Genomic DNA, 15,575 nt, shown 5'->3' with positions numbered 1-15,575 from the left:
CTTCTAAGGTCGATTCAACGTAGTCCATGTGGAATTGATAAACTATGGCTTTGATCCATAACTAACTAAGATCTTTGTTTTTGTCTATTACATAATTTATTACAATTTTTAGTTCATTTTTAGTCCATTGTCCAGGTGGCAGGTAGAATTCTGATAAATAATAGTAACACTCTGGAATGATGCAATTCAGAGAAACTTGTGGAAATATATGGATCCAGCAGATTAAGTGTACATTCCTTTGCGTCACCACTACTGATCATGTTAATTGTTCTTAAAAACAAACAATTAGTTTCATGCCTCTTTTAGCAGAGCTTGATCAAGGACGTCATTTAAGGGGGGCAGATGAGGGCAATTGTCCCCCCCCCCCTCGAATTTGCCCAAAAAATGCATGTCATTTAATGAAATAATATGAATTTTAATAAAATCAAAATATTAAAAAAATCCTCACTGACCGGCCAACTTTTGCCCCCCCCCCTCCCCCACCTGGAAAAATCTGAAATAATCAGAAATTCTCGGGTTATAAATATAAAATATAAATATTATTTATTTATTTTAAAATGTAATTTTAGTGAAATAATATTAGAATACCTTTTCACCAGTAGATATATATTTTTATCAGTAAAAATATAATTTATCTGGCAGGTGCTAGTACAATGATTTCAACTTTTAGTAGTCATATATACAAACTTTTCATTATTTATTTACATGCAGTGTATAAATGTTAAGTGAATTTGTATTTTTCATTGAAGTAATATTTTCCCTAGTGAATTTCAAATACATATTCTTTAATAGATATATATTTCTATATGCAAAAATATAACTTAATGCTAGTGAAATTATATGCTGTTTTAAAATGTCTATGAAACTCAATTTGACAGTTGCAGAATGTACATTTGCTTTTTAAACCCAAAGCTAACCTACACAAATTAACCAAACCCAACTAGACCTAATGAAAATTCTAATTCTAATTACAGTTTTAGAACTTTTATTAGATCAAGTCTAAAATACAAATTAAGCCAATAGCCAACTCAACTCTCAAGAGAAAATAAGCGGAAGAAGAAGTACAGACAGATGTCGCGTCTCGCATATTGCTCTATAGTTGGTCTGCACTTCGATATTACACTATATTTTGATATGAGAGTATTGGTCAAAGTATATTCAAACCGAATTTTGCCCAATAGAAGAGCGCTAAAAACAATTACCCTTTCTCAAAAGTAAAAAATCTATGTCAAAAGCAATAAAATCGTGCTGTCGCCAACACGATTTTATTGCTTTTGACGTGAATTTTTGACTTCTGAGAAGTGACAATTTTTTTTGCGCTCTCCTATTGTCCAAAATTTGATTTGAATATACTTTGATCAGCCCTCTTATATTAAAAGTCCATAGTAATATTGGTAAGGATCGCTATCATATTTTTAAAACATAGTATAATATCGAAGTGCAGACCAACTATGGAGCAATATGCGAGATGTAACGTGTCTGTACTTCTTCTTCTGCTTATTTCCCCGAGATATAAGTTTGCTAACTTTGTATTTTGGACTTTAGAAAATGCATGTCATTAAATTAAATACTACTAATCTAAATGAAATGAAATATTAAAAATACGACCAGACTGGTTAATTTTTTCCTTCTCCTGGAAAAAGCTGAAATGACGCCACTGGTCTTGATCCAGACAAAGATATCGTTTTAACATATTGTATTGTTTGTTTTCAGGTACATGTGCGCAGACTAGCGAGTACAGCAGCGGCAACGCCGGACTCTTCGTCCTAAGTCGTCTCGTTTACTCGTTGCCTATCTTATCTGTGATCCTTGTCCGGTGCGCTCACTCGTCTCCGTTTCTGAGATGATAAATGAACTGGACATTATGGCCGCGACTTGCCACGAGCTTCGTTCGCTTGACACAACCGAACGAGTCGCTTTAACCTATATAATTATAAAATACATATAATATACACACATATATTGTTTCCTTTCAAGAGGGACGCAACTTTATATACATATTTATATGTAATTGTTAAAGAATTTTAAAAGTGTCTGAAATTTTTCATGTTTTGTGTGCGTGTGCGTGATCTGACTGTGTCGCCGCGTTGAGGAGGCAAATTATTGTGATATGATAACGATGAAACTCTTTTTCGTTGATATAAGTATATGATATGTATATTTTTTTCACACGAATCAGCGTTAAAGCCTTGCATCCGGTGTTAAGTTCGCTATATGTATATTATATGTACAGATTTGATCCTCAAGTGCTGGTCATCGTGAGCAGATTGTGTATGAAGATGTGAAAAGCCCTTATGTAACGAAAAAATATTTAAAATTAATATTTGTATAAAAAAATTAAATTCCTAGTTAGCGTTTATTGTACACAAATTTTTCATATATGAATCATTGTATAAATTTATATAATTATTATATATGCATGATGTTTAATTCGTTGTTTTTTGCATCATTTGATGTGTTTCGGTTTGCTGCACGTTTATTATTAATCAAAGTTAATTTTAATTACAAGCGTATTGTTTGTGATATTTATTCTAATAAAAAGGTAACTAAAAAGTGGTATATCACGCTGAAAATTTGCAAAAAAAAATGTATATATTTTTCTGTGATTTTGTAAGATTGTCTCAGATTATTTTCTTTGAATATTCAATATGGATTTTAATTGTGTACATATTTGTAAATGGAATGTTTTTAACAAAATATTTAATAATTATTGGCGCATTTTAAATTGTTGAGATTATTTATAAATTATATTGTATGTATATATTAGGTTGCCACATAAGTCCTGTTCTTTTAATTCATTATTAATTATTTCTCAAATACATAAAAAAAGGTGAATGCACCATTACCTCAAATGCCGTAACTTTGACTTTAAATAAATATTTAAAATCAAGCATGAATTATAATAGCAGTAAATATGCTAATCAAACAGACTAGTAATGGAGCAGTGAATAAATGCATAATTCCCAATTTATTAGCTATATTATAAAACTGAAAAAATGCGATATTTAAAGCACAGTTACTACCAAAGAGACTACTCTAATTGTTATTAAAAATAAAAAAGCAATGGAACAGTACTTATGCAGCAATAAAATATAAGTGTATTTTTTGTTGTTTGTGCATTTAAGTGTATATTTTTTGCGATTAATTTTTTTTTATTTAACATTTTGCGATCTCGTTTTATATTTTTTATTTGCCATTGTATCGACCAACATTAAAGTATAAATTAAATATAAATATCAATTAATCGCACTAAAAATATTGTATTATAACATATTGTTTCCAAAAAAATTGATTAATCATAATTGTTCGTTTGAATCATGTTTTTTATATATATTATTTATATATACACGCGTATGCCTTTTACGCATGCGCATTTGTTAGCATAGTAATATTTTCACAATGTAAAAAATTATATATATGATATTAAAAAAATAGATAATTTAAAACTAAATTTAACTTAATTTAATAACTTAATAGGAGGTTAGGTTATTGCCATTATTTCGTTTTGCAGCCATCCTATATGAATAAATAAAAATGTGATCATCGCTGATGGAATATGAATATAATTTTTGCATTGTACTTATATAAATAACTAACTGATCGACGTGCACTTAATTTGATGGAATTGATGCCTAAATCTGATAACTAATTTTAAACTTTTCTTTTTCACTAACCTAACCTAACCTAAAAGTGTAAGCGAACTCATGATGTATACCCGCTGTGGATTGCTAAAGAATGCTTCCACGGTTTTCTTTTTTGTATTAAATTGCGAACACACTGAACGATCGATTGTTGAAGTTATGTAATATATTGTATTTTATTTTTGTGTTTAAATGAGATTCGGAGCTTTTTATGTATGTGCGTATGTGAAACTGCCTCGGCTTGTAATCTGAACAGTCATTTTTAGCTTCCATGTGCGACTGCTGAGGCTTTCGTGATCGATGTGAATTTCAGTGTGGAACGGTTGACTTTCTCTGACATTCCTTATTTATGTCTCGATATTTATTTGTGATAATCTGAAGGCAACTCTCTTTTATTCATTGATAGTAATTAATTTCGTTTCGGGTTCCACACTAATCGTAATTGAAATTCGGCCATTCTCCAACGATCGTAAAAGAATTATAGATATGTTGATAAATTATTATTATTATTATTATTGTACAACCAACGATTTTTAATAAATAAATAAAAAAAACAAAGAAGAAATAAGAGTGAATAAAATGTAATATTATATACAAAAAAAACACTCATGCCGTATGTGGCGATTATTTAAACAAAAAATTGTAATATTACATTTTTTCAATTGTATTCAATAAGGTTATTATATTTTGATTACTGAAATGTATTTGGAAAAAAGCTGTCTTTCAATTTTTTAACTTATTTCCTACAACCATATATCCTTGCAGACTTTTAAAAACCCTTTGCATTAACTACTGTAACTAAAACTACTCATCCGTTTTTAAATACTTACACAATTTATTTATGATCTTTGACACACACCTATAAAACAAGAATATTATTGTTATACATATCAATAACAACGGTTTGATTTATAAAACGCACCCGGGAAACACTATTTTATACGTCTAAATCAACCTTTTCCCATACATTCAAAGCTTTGGTGAAGAATCATATGAAAAGTTTGACACTAGCTCACATCTTACACAGCGAAGATAGATCAGAAGATTAACACAGCATCATATAATTTATTTTATCTCATAACCACCGCAAAGACAAATGTATGTATGATCTTTACGCACGCTTATAAACAATACACATTCCTTCTGCATTGTTACTCTAATATTTTGTAGACATCTGGGAGCGACCATAAACGGCGCCTGTGACGGCTGAAAAAGCCATTGTTATTGTTGGGTGTCTATTTACTTCTTTACTATGGGCCAAATAAACCAGGCAGCACGACGACGACCGGTGGGGCCTTTTCCGACTATCGTTATCATTTACATACATTACTATTATAAGCTGTGCAAACTTAAAAAAAATAATAATGTAGCGGTCCAATCTGTGTGTAATTGCCACTTGTCACCATCCGTCTGCTAAAGGAAAAATAATGGAAAATTTTTAACAAGAAAATATATTTTAAGGTTGTTTAACCCTGAGGGGTGTGACTTCGCGGCCAAAAAGACACCGTTGGAAACTGGTAATAATTTATTAGTTAAATTTACATATTGAGACAAACTATGCTGGGCGAGCTTGTTATTCTCTGAGCGGTGGTGGAGAAGCTATCGGAGGGATGATGTCAGTGGAAAATCCTCAGAGGCCTTGTAGGTGTAGTGGAGGCTAGTCCCTCTCTGTTGCGGTGCTAGTCTCCGGGAGTCCCTCTCTGGCCATGACCATATGGTCCTCGTCTGTATCTCCTCTCGGGCCGTGTCTGCGTGTCTGCCATCTCCTCATTGGAGACCAGCCTTAAGTATCAAGGGTTGCAAAGCTTGTTGCCGAATCACAATCATACAGCGATCATCCAGCCAATGTTACACTTGTTTCTTTGAACAACGAATTATGTACACGCCTCTAGAAAGTGACATTTGCGTAATGGACATCTTACAAAGGTCGAATTGTGCAACGAGAATATTGTATCTTTGTCCTTCTTGAATAAAAATGTTCAAGGCGACCTTCTTTTAGCTCCCGTAGCAATTTCTTCTCCTTTCTCGTCCTCGAACACGGGAACGGCGTTTATAAGGGTGGGGCATTCCTCATATGGAAATATTAATAACAACGACCACCGACTTGCCAACTTGTGCCTCCCCTGGAATTGCTAAAATGACATCCTTGTTCGATAGAAAAATTCTGAAATAACATTTTTTAGCTCGCGTGTCAATTTGACCTTCGTTATTTTTTTTTTAAAAGATGATATTTTTATAATTAGTGTCCTTTGATATTTTCAAAATCCGGAAACTAAGATTATGCGGTCTGTAAAAATAGCTTTAACTAAATGGCAGCCGATTGATGGTTTTCCATCTCAAGTATCTATATCACTGTGTAAAGGAGTGCGCAACATGTGTCGTCTTGTTAAACGAACAGTATTGTTATCCATTATCCTTTGTTGTCATCTGTAAGTGACCACAATGGTTCCACTTATAAAAGGCAGACGGGAGACATATTTTCCTTCATTAAAAAGGGTGGATGTTATAGGCGGAGTTTAACAGAATAGCCATACATCTAAATAAGCTCATTTTCACATTAGTCCAAGTTACTAGGAGGAAACGTACATTGTAATTTTAATACAAAAAATCAGTAAAATACATATTATTTTTATTATTACACTCAAATATTACATCATTTATTAGACACAAATATAAGATCTCAAATTGAATTTATATTATAATATAAATCCAACAAATCGTACACACATGCTAGTACTATGGAATGAATTATTAACACTTAACCGACGGGCCGGGTAGTATCTACCGGCTTCCTCCTCTGACGGGTAGTGACTACCTTTTATGATTTCTGACTTTTAACAAGGAGTCCAGTAGTATCTACTGGCAAAAACTAAAAACGTGCTGCCTAAAAAATATTTCAATGCATAATTATTTTTATTGCCCTGGCTGACTTCCCACATAAGGGACAATCAAAGAGCTCTTTGTATAAACAATAGATAATAATAAAACTTGATCGTAAATTACTTTTAAAGCTGACAGAGCTATAAGCATAACATTTTTAACACATGAAAGACCGAAATACAAATTTATATATGATAATTCACATAATTAATTATAATATATTTTTTAAACTGGAGATATAATAAAGTAGAATAAAGCAAATTTGATGATATTAATTATTATTTTATGCAACCCACAGATTGAGAACCACTGATAAAATAATTTTAGCATACGAACCAAAACATTTGATAAATTTTTGTTTTTTAATTCCATTTAATTCAAAAGTTATCATATCTTTTTGTTATAAATTTGTGTTGCAAAATTCTCGCGAAACAGCCCGATTTTGCAGATCATACGGGTAAAAAACGACCCGTCGGCCAAGTGTTAACAGATTTATGATTGACGCTTCTGTTGCCTCTGTCGGTAGATGTCGTTAAGAGGAGGAGGTGCACTCAGAGAATCTTCGTCGTCAGAATCATCGCCAACTCGCCGTTTCCTCTGCATTAATTACAATCATTAAAATCTTAAATTAATATATATATATATATATATGGAACAAGAACGATAAGAACCTTTCGATGCACAGTAGAGATACCCTCGTCATCAACGATCCAATGAACTGATCTTGCTAGATCGAAGAGTTTTGTATCGCAGCCATTTTCAGTGACTGGTGGAGGAACTATACAAAGAAACATTATGTATTAATAATTTATAGCTATATAATATTGTATGTATAAACAAACCTTTATCGGGAAGCTGTATTTTGTTAAATATATCGGTGAGTTGATCCACAGCTACGAATGGACCGCTAAATGACGATGGTGGTGGTAAAGTAGTACATAATTGTGCGGCAGATGGTGGCATTGGAAACGAACCCCCTAAAGTAAGTTCAAAGTAAGATTTGGTTATGCCGCTAGTGTGATAACAAAATAGATTTACAAAACATTAAAATACTTCACCTGGTATGGGATGGTCTCCGGGTATTGCGTTCAACTTTGGCTTGTATGGCAACATGTGAGCAGTGTCCGGCGAAGAGATAGCTGCAGTTCCTCCGGCTCCAGCGCCTCCTACTCCACTCAACAAAGCTTGGAGAGGCCCTAAGGCGTGAGCCCTAGTCGATATGCACGCCACCTGAGCCAAAAGTTGATAGATTCAATTATAAGATATAGCAAGGTGTAAAGTTATATAAGTAATACCTCAGTATAACCGATCGACTTCAACTCTGCCAGCGTGCACGGATAAAGATTCAAAAACTTGTATCTATCTACCAGCTGCGCCGTCTCTTTGCCTTCAAACTCTTTGATCTGATAAGCAAAACAATTATAAAATATAAGAGCACCAATTAATACATTAATAATAATGGTGTGAATTTCTACTTTTTCTAAAACTGCACTTCTCCTCTTCTCGACTTTGACAATGCTGACTAGATCGCCAATGTTTGATTCGAATTCTAAAAATCTGTTCCAAATATCGACGGAATTCTCAGGTTCCAGGTTGCCTGATGAGAGCACTCGTTCAAACAATACTCTGGTATTGTTGTCCTCTGAAATATAGTTAAGCTCAATAAAAATATTCCAGAATATGTTTTATATATCAAAGAGGTACATACCGTTTAAATGCGATAGATAATCAATGTAGCACAAGACGTATTCGGGACTGTGGGAGAACTTTTTCAAACCAAGCTCGAAGATTCTGAAAGCTATGTTCTTATCCTTTGAGCAATAGTATTCCATTAGAGCAGCAGACACAAACACATGATATTGAGACCTGTAAAGAACAAATAGAAAATTTCTGTTGTGATTTAACCCTTCCGTTGCCGAAATTCGATATAAATATATAAAATTGTTGGATTCGACATCATCATTAAAGAAACATCGGATACATTTTTGATGGGCTATAGAGTATTTGCTTCAGGGTTTTTTCAGAACATATATTTTTATTCTGTATTACATCGATATTTAAATAGTAATTTTAATAGTCTCTGCAATCAATAGGTTAAAAGGCGCTATCAAAAAGACATGTCAACTGATATTTATGTCGAGAATTAGTTATACTATCTATTAAACTAAGTTTTTAAATAAAGCTCATAAATTAATAAATAAAACTTGACAATTATATTTGTTTTTATAATAACTTCAACTATTTTTTTATGTTTAGAATATTTTAAAATTAAAAACGTCTTCTTAATAGTTACATTTTGATTGATTTTGACCAGCAGCCAAAAAAGATTGCTGACATCTGATCTAAACTTAAGTGTAATTAATTATCACCGTTTTGATAATGTAATTTATTTGCGACAATATTACTGGTCAATTAAATTACTCCAAAACCATCCTAATGATGGTAGGAATTTTATAATGGACATCTGTCAAAATGAAACTGATATATAAATACAGATCGTTATACTAATATACTGACCATTAATTATTTATATTGACCGTTGTTATACTAACCAGTGTATATCAAGCTTTTAATATGAATACTGACCCAAAATACATAAGCCATTTACTTATATAAATTAGTAGTTTTTAATAAAAAAAATATAATTCTTTATCAAAAAAACTTTTAAAAAATATATGTGTAAAAAACGTTTTAAAATTAAATTAAATATAACGAAATTTTATGATATTGTGTGGAGCTAGTTGCACAGTTACGTAAAGTCCACTTAAACGACACTTTTAAACATAATAAAGGAAATATCAACTCATCCTATTTTGCACTTTCATTAAACTCTCGTAATGTTCGAAAAAAAAACTCCCCCTTTGTGCAGCATGATGCAATAGACAATGCGTCTCACCTGCGTAAAAACCACCATTTTCATTTACCCTTTTAGTTATATATGTAAATACATACATAACTATCTGGGGTACCTCAAAACAGTGATGGATCTACTACTTGACATATATGGCTCAAAGTGTTACAAATGACAAAAAAATATTTTATTTTAATTTTGTTTCAATTGCTATTATAGAACATTTTTGTGCTACTAACTTTTCTTTCAAGATTTTTTTCTAATTTGTGATTTATTTTTTTGAATGGACGCTATTTTGAAACAAGATAGCGGATTGGACTGGCTAACGAACTATTTATTAAGTATATTCTCTAGAAATGTTTGACGGCGATCTAATTAAAACTATGGCAGTTATCATATTGACAAATACCGTTACAAATAAAAATTATATAACATTTTTTTTTTTAAATATTTTGGAGTACAAATCCTACATAATTGCTGTCATTGAACAAGGGTGCTTTATCGGACAAAACGTTATAGTAATCGTTATTTTGAAACACACAAGAATCTGGAAGATCGACTAGTCACAATAGTCACGTGACAATAACCAAAATTACTATAATTAATTTATGATATTCAATGCGTTGAACAATAACATTACCAAATAGTATTGCACTCGTATCTTTTGTCGACATTCTGAAAGCGACAACAATGGTTTCACTTATAAAGTACCACACGGAAGACAATAGGTGGGGTAAGACAGTACAACACTCGGCAACAAAAACCCAAAAAATCAAAGGAGGAAATATATTATAAAGAAAGATTACAAAATTAAATTTACCTAGGATCTTCACGTGCACGTTTAAACACAGTTCTAGCCGATTTGATTCCCTCAGCTCTCCTTGTGAATTTCATATATTGTACATAAGCCTGAAAGTAAATTAATAAAATATTAATAAGCAAAATAATTTAAAAAAAATATTTAAACTCTTAATCTGCAGGTTGAGTAATATTCCATGCAACAAAATTTAAATACATTTTGTGATTTTTAAGCAGATTTTTACTTTACAGATTATACGAAAATACTGTGAATACATTAACCCTTTCCCGGTCACGCCTGATTTAACTCGGAAATTTGTATTTTGTGAATTCTTATTTTAAAAATCATAAAATTTCTCGAGAAAATTATCATAGCCTTTTTTGTTAAAAATTAAATTTGTACGAGTATTTGTTTTATAACAGCTGTATATTTTTATACTGCTGCATAGGAAAGGGTGGGTCAGTGCAAGAAGTTTTTGAGTCGCTTTTAAAAAATACTGTGACCGGGAAGTGGTTAAATGAAAGGTACTAGAAATATTTTAGCTAAACACTATTAAAATTTTAATATATATGCTATTATTTAATAGCACTCGCATGCAATAGGCCCGCAGATTAAGTGTTAATATCAATAACTCACCAACGTGGGATCAATATCTGATATATCAATGTACTTATTGTAAATCTGATGCACTTTATCGTACTTCAGTCGACCTTCTTCAAAATCAGCATGAGCGAAATATAAGAGCATATTCTTATGCAAGCCGCCACCGGCCATAGTGGCTCTTTCCAATACAGCTCCAGCTTCGTCGGAGAATATCTTGGCCGTCGTAACGTCCTGAAATATTATATTGTAATAACATAATACAAATTATATTCATATACTATAATATAAACGTACAGCTTTCTCTTGCAACAGCTTAGCAGAATGATCCAGAAATTGAGACGCCTGATACCATACGTCAGGATGGTGAGCTAGACATAGCAAACATTGTTCGACTGCAAACATGACGCGTCTCGCAACCAATGCCGTATCTTCTGATCGAAGAGGATTACTCCTCTCCCAGGCTATGTACTTCTTCCACAATTCCACTTGTTTAACTTCTTCGGGATGCAAAGTCGGAGGTATGGCTGGCATGTTTCTGTTCAAGCCTCTCGTGACCGTCTCCAATTCTTTGGCCACTCGACGAGCGTTCATGTAATCGCGGGATCTTTCCATAGCCATTCTCTCGGCGATCATCGGATTGATACTCTGCTCGAAGGCAATGTAGTCCTTCCAAAGCGTCTCGATGCCGATTATGGGGTTTATGACTCCTCTCTGATACACTTTTCTGACGGCTCCGATTTTTTGATTCTCAGCGTAAGATCCGACAGCTTCCACTCCTTTGAGAAACGTTAGATAGTCGTTCCAAATGGGATAGGCGTGTATGTCCATTCCGATCTTCTCTAACGCGAAATCGTAAGCTTGAGCCATTTTTTCTCTGATGATAATAAGATCAATTTAGAGAATGTCGAAATAAATACAAAAAAATCAAAAGATCATACTTATAAGTGGTTAAAGAAGCTTTAGTCTCTTTTACGTAGTTCAAGTATAACCTCCAAAGATCTATATTGAGAATTTTCATCAAACATCTCTGAAATAGCTGAAAATATAAACACACTAATTATATATGACCAATGACGAGCTCAACATTTTTTATTTATGTTATTGTGAGATGAATTGGTCAAAGTGGCATAACTCAAAATTAGTGTAAAAAATATAACAAAAAAATGTGTTTTTGAATATAGATTTATTCAAAATATATGGTTTAATCTCCTTAACCCTTTCACCGCCGATGGCTTCTATAGAAGTCATTGTGAAACTCACCAGTACTCAGTTGCCATAAGCATTTGAGCCTAATAATATGCTTATTTGGTATGATTTAAGACTGTAAATCACTTGAATTTATTGAACCTTAATATTTTTTTAAATATGGCATGAGTAGGTGCCCCCCCCCCCCATATATTTACAAATTTCGAAATGGCATGCAAAAATATCATCCGGGGTGAAAGGGTTAACGTTAAATATAGCTTTCTGGATATATGTTTATATCATTAAGCGATAAAAACTTGTATCACTATAGTATAAAACATGTTTTTGAAACTTTTAGTTGAATTTAACATTTTTGGTTTACGCCACTTCTATTACAATTGTTTTAATGATGACTAATGAGTGATTTAGCATAAAAATTATTGCAAAATAAAAATGAACGACAAATCATTACTTTTGCATTTTAAAAAATGTCAACATAACAAAATAAAATAAATTAAAATTCAGATAAAAATAATCATTATATATTTAACCTTTTCGTTGCCGAAACTGATCATTGAAAAGTCAGATCCGTTTTTAATGGATTGTATGGTATTTGATTCCGGAGTAAATAATATTTTTTTATTATATAATACTTGAATATTTATAAAATAATAGCAAGAAACTCAGCAACCAAAGGGTTAAAGAAATGATAATATCAAGTAAAATGAAAATTTTTTGAAACGAGTATCGGAATAATTATCTGAAAAATATGTTGAAATAAACAATAATTAATACATAATAAAAAAACACCATGGGTTGAAAATCAGTACTTTGAAAGTAAATTTTCACATCTTAAAAGTATTTTCGATGATAAATGAATTGATTCGTCAGTTAATTAAATGTGAAATAGGTGTGAAATTTTACCTCCGAAGCTTTCATAACACATAATGAATCCGCTGACAAAAAGACCATTTTATAGTTTCAAATTTATTGTTTATCAAAATCACAAATAAAAAACATCCAATATATATGCATATGACTGTATCAATAGTTTTATTTATATTCAACATACAAGCTGCAGTCTATAGTAGAAAAATATAATACATAAAAATGAAGAAAAAACTAAGCCCAAAATTGATTTATTTACATCAATAAATATTCTTCTTATAATTAACAATAAAACACACGACGAATAAGGATGAATCGATACAACCCATTTTATTATTTATTCAATAAGTTCGGTTACAAAAATATGCCTAGATAAATTACAGACTTGCGAGTGATAAAAACTTGGTTATATAATAATTCGATACCGATTTTAATAAATAAATCAATCATACCAAAGTACATATTTCAATACTAACCTTTTCCACGCGCTCGAAATTCCTCGCCTTGATCTGCAAATACAATACAGATTTAACATTTCCGAGTTGATTTTGTATTAAGAAACGGTGTAAGAAATACCTCTTGTTCTATGTACATTTTCCAGTATCGTCCGGTCGTCGGAAAAGCTGCCACAAGCTTCTCGTACAACGTTCGGACTTCAGAAATGGAACGAGATTGAGCCTCTCGCACCAACAGAGACCACGAATCGGTGTCATATTGGTTTATCTCTACCTGCCGTTGAGCTCTCTCCAACCGCTCGTTACCCCAGTCCTAAAATATTCAATTTCATTTTATTAATTAAAAAAATATATAAACAAAATGGCGGATGGTTGCAGTCATAAAAAAGCATTATAATGCTCCATTTCAGCGATAATTTAACACGTATCGGATTGTTATAGCCTCAATGTATGTATCGAGCTGCATATCGAGCTCTAGCAATGCATATAATCAACGAAAACCGTGTCGATTTCATTGACAGATAAATAGCATGCGTTTTCATTTTCTCCATTATAGTTAATGGATTCGAACCGTTCGAGTGACAAAATATGTTCATTCGGGGTTAGTTACCCATTGCTGTCATTATTTGACACCATTCGTTGACGTTAAAATGGTAAAAAGGACTGACGCCCGATAACTCACTATTTCGCTGGACTCCATGACGCCGGCCGTACTGTGCCCTAACAGTGGAAATGGTGACCATCGTACAAAACTCTGTTTTGCCGATGTGGCCATATTAAAAAAATATTAGTCAAAACCATTTATCCAAAATCTGTTATAGCATAAAATTTCAATTATATATATTCATTTTTTTGTCAAAAATACATCTGAGATGTTTTTATTTACATGTAATTTAAAAACGAAGTAGTGTTAAAAGCCATTTTATAAGGAAAGTTAAAATTTAATATTGAATAAAAAATCCTTATTTTAATAATTATTTTAAGCGGATGAGTTTTCATTTTTATATAGCATGAAATTATATACGATTTACGCTGAATATTCAAGAAATATTTTAACTTTTACTATTTTAATAAAGCAACAGGATTAGTTCATGTAAAAAAAATCATCATTCATAATTTATTAAAAATAGTACAGCATACGAATGTTGCTTTACTGACGCAATCAACGGGTTGAATATTGTGTTTCATATTACATTTTTTTATTTTATTAATAATAGTTTTAAATCATACTGTTAGAAGAAAGGGGCAGAACACTAAAATGTTAAGGATCACTGAGTTATATACAGTGGTATAAAAAACAGAAAAAAAAAATGTTGGAATGATGTTAACGAGTGGCAATCACATATAGATTTAGTCGTTGCATTAGTACTTTATTGAAAGCACAATTTTAAACAGCACAACAAACTAAATAACTTGGGTAGTCGTCCTTAAGTTTACATAATCAACCCTAGATAAGATGTAGCGTATGACCGAACGTACGCGTACCACAACATAACTTAAATGGTTATTGAGTAATTGTGCTGTCAGTGAAACTATTCACACATGAACTATTTTTTCATAATGACTTGTGTATATTGAAGATAATTCCACTTGTTTTATTATTCGTTAAGGATTCTTACTGACTTTATATTGAAAAGTTGTCAGAATTATCTCCTTGCTCCCATTCTGATAGGTTATTCATTATGATTTTTTACAAATATATCCACAATCACTATTGGCAAAGTGTTCGTGAACCAACAACACGGTTTCTACTGCGTTGTTCTATGACCAATAACCTCTTATGCTTTTCTAAGGCCATTACGAAATCCCTTGACTCTAAAAACAGGTTGATGTAGTCTATACCGACTTTCAAAAACATTAAGCTATGTTTTTTTACCTTTATCGTTACCTTTTCTGAACTACTTAAGTCGTCGTTGTTAGTATGTGAGCTATGGTAATCATTGCCCCGATATGTATTTCGGTCATTTTGGAGTACCACAGAGATTTAATCTGGATCCTCTATTCTTTCTTCTCTTTATCAACGACATTCATGCAAGGCTAACCCGAGAGACTGGCTGCACAGATCGTCTGGGGCGCTAGGACTAGAAGAGTGCTAAAAAAATCAAAATAAAAGCGTAAGGATTATATCCAAAAATGAAAAACAATGTTTCTAAAAAATCTAAAATTGCTTGGTGAGCGTACGATCAGAAACCACTAAGAATTAGAGAACACTTAAAATTATTTCGTAGAGCTAGTGGATGATCTTCTATGCACACTTGGTTAGCTACTCTATT

General features: G+C 32.1%; 2 protein-coding genes across 4 annotated transcripts in view; one reads left to right on the top strand and one right to left on the bottom strand.

The window, feature by feature from the left end:
- The window catches only part of LOC148229133 (uncharacterized), a 357,476-nt gene extending 354,303 nt beyond the window's left edge, over window positions 1-3,173 (top strand). For both annotated transcript variants that reach the window (XM_088198923.1, XM_088198924.1), the window contains one exon: window positions 1,714-3,173. In XM_088198923.1, coding sequence (XP_088055049.1) covers window positions 1,714-1,847 — 134 coding nt within the window. In that variant the 3' untranslated portion in view covers window positions 1,848-3,173. The remainder of the gene's footprint in view (window positions 1-1,713) is intronic.
- Window positions 3,174-6,253: 3,080 nt separating this feature from the next.
- On the bottom strand, window positions 6,254-14,049 carry su(f) (cleavage stimulation factor subunit su(f)). 2 transcript variants are annotated; one of them, XM_088197492.1, is made up of 14 exons: window positions 13,985-14,049; window positions 13,424-13,615; window positions 13,324-13,356; window positions 11,713-11,810; window positions 11,069-11,648; window positions 10,808-11,005; window positions 10,193-10,281; window positions 8,230-8,387; window positions 7,997-8,163; window positions 7,817-7,924; window positions 7,580-7,751; window positions 7,364-7,498; window positions 7,193-7,299; window positions 6,254-7,118 (listed from the first exon to the last, which is right to left on the bottom strand). In XM_088197492.1, the coding sequence occupies exons 1-14, from the start codon at window positions 14,000-14,002 to the stop codon at window positions 7,014-7,016; spliced, it is 2,160 nt and encodes a 719-aa protein (XP_088053618.1). In that variant the 5' UTR covers window positions 14,003-14,049; the 3' UTR covers window positions 6,254-7,013. The 2 variants fall into 2 exon arrangements, with proteins under 2 accessions (XP_088053618.1, XP_088053617.1); XM_088197491.1 differs by having other exon boundaries at window positions 7,580-7,758; window positions 7,818-7,924.
- Between the last annotated feature and the right edge of the window lie 1,526 nt (window positions 14,050-15,575).

This window comes from Plectrocnemia conspersa, unplaced genomic scaffold (genome assembly GCF_051122295.1).
Source record: "Plectrocnemia conspersa isolate PC_06_02 unplaced genomic scaffold, ASM5112229v1 ptg000011l, whole genome shotgun sequence".
Classification (NCBI taxonomy): domain Eukaryota; kingdom Metazoa; phylum Arthropoda; class Insecta; order Trichoptera; family Polycentropodidae; genus Plectrocnemia; species Plectrocnemia conspersa.
Note: the sequence above shows the minus strand (reverse complement) of the source record. Positions and strands in the feature narration are given on the sequence as shown.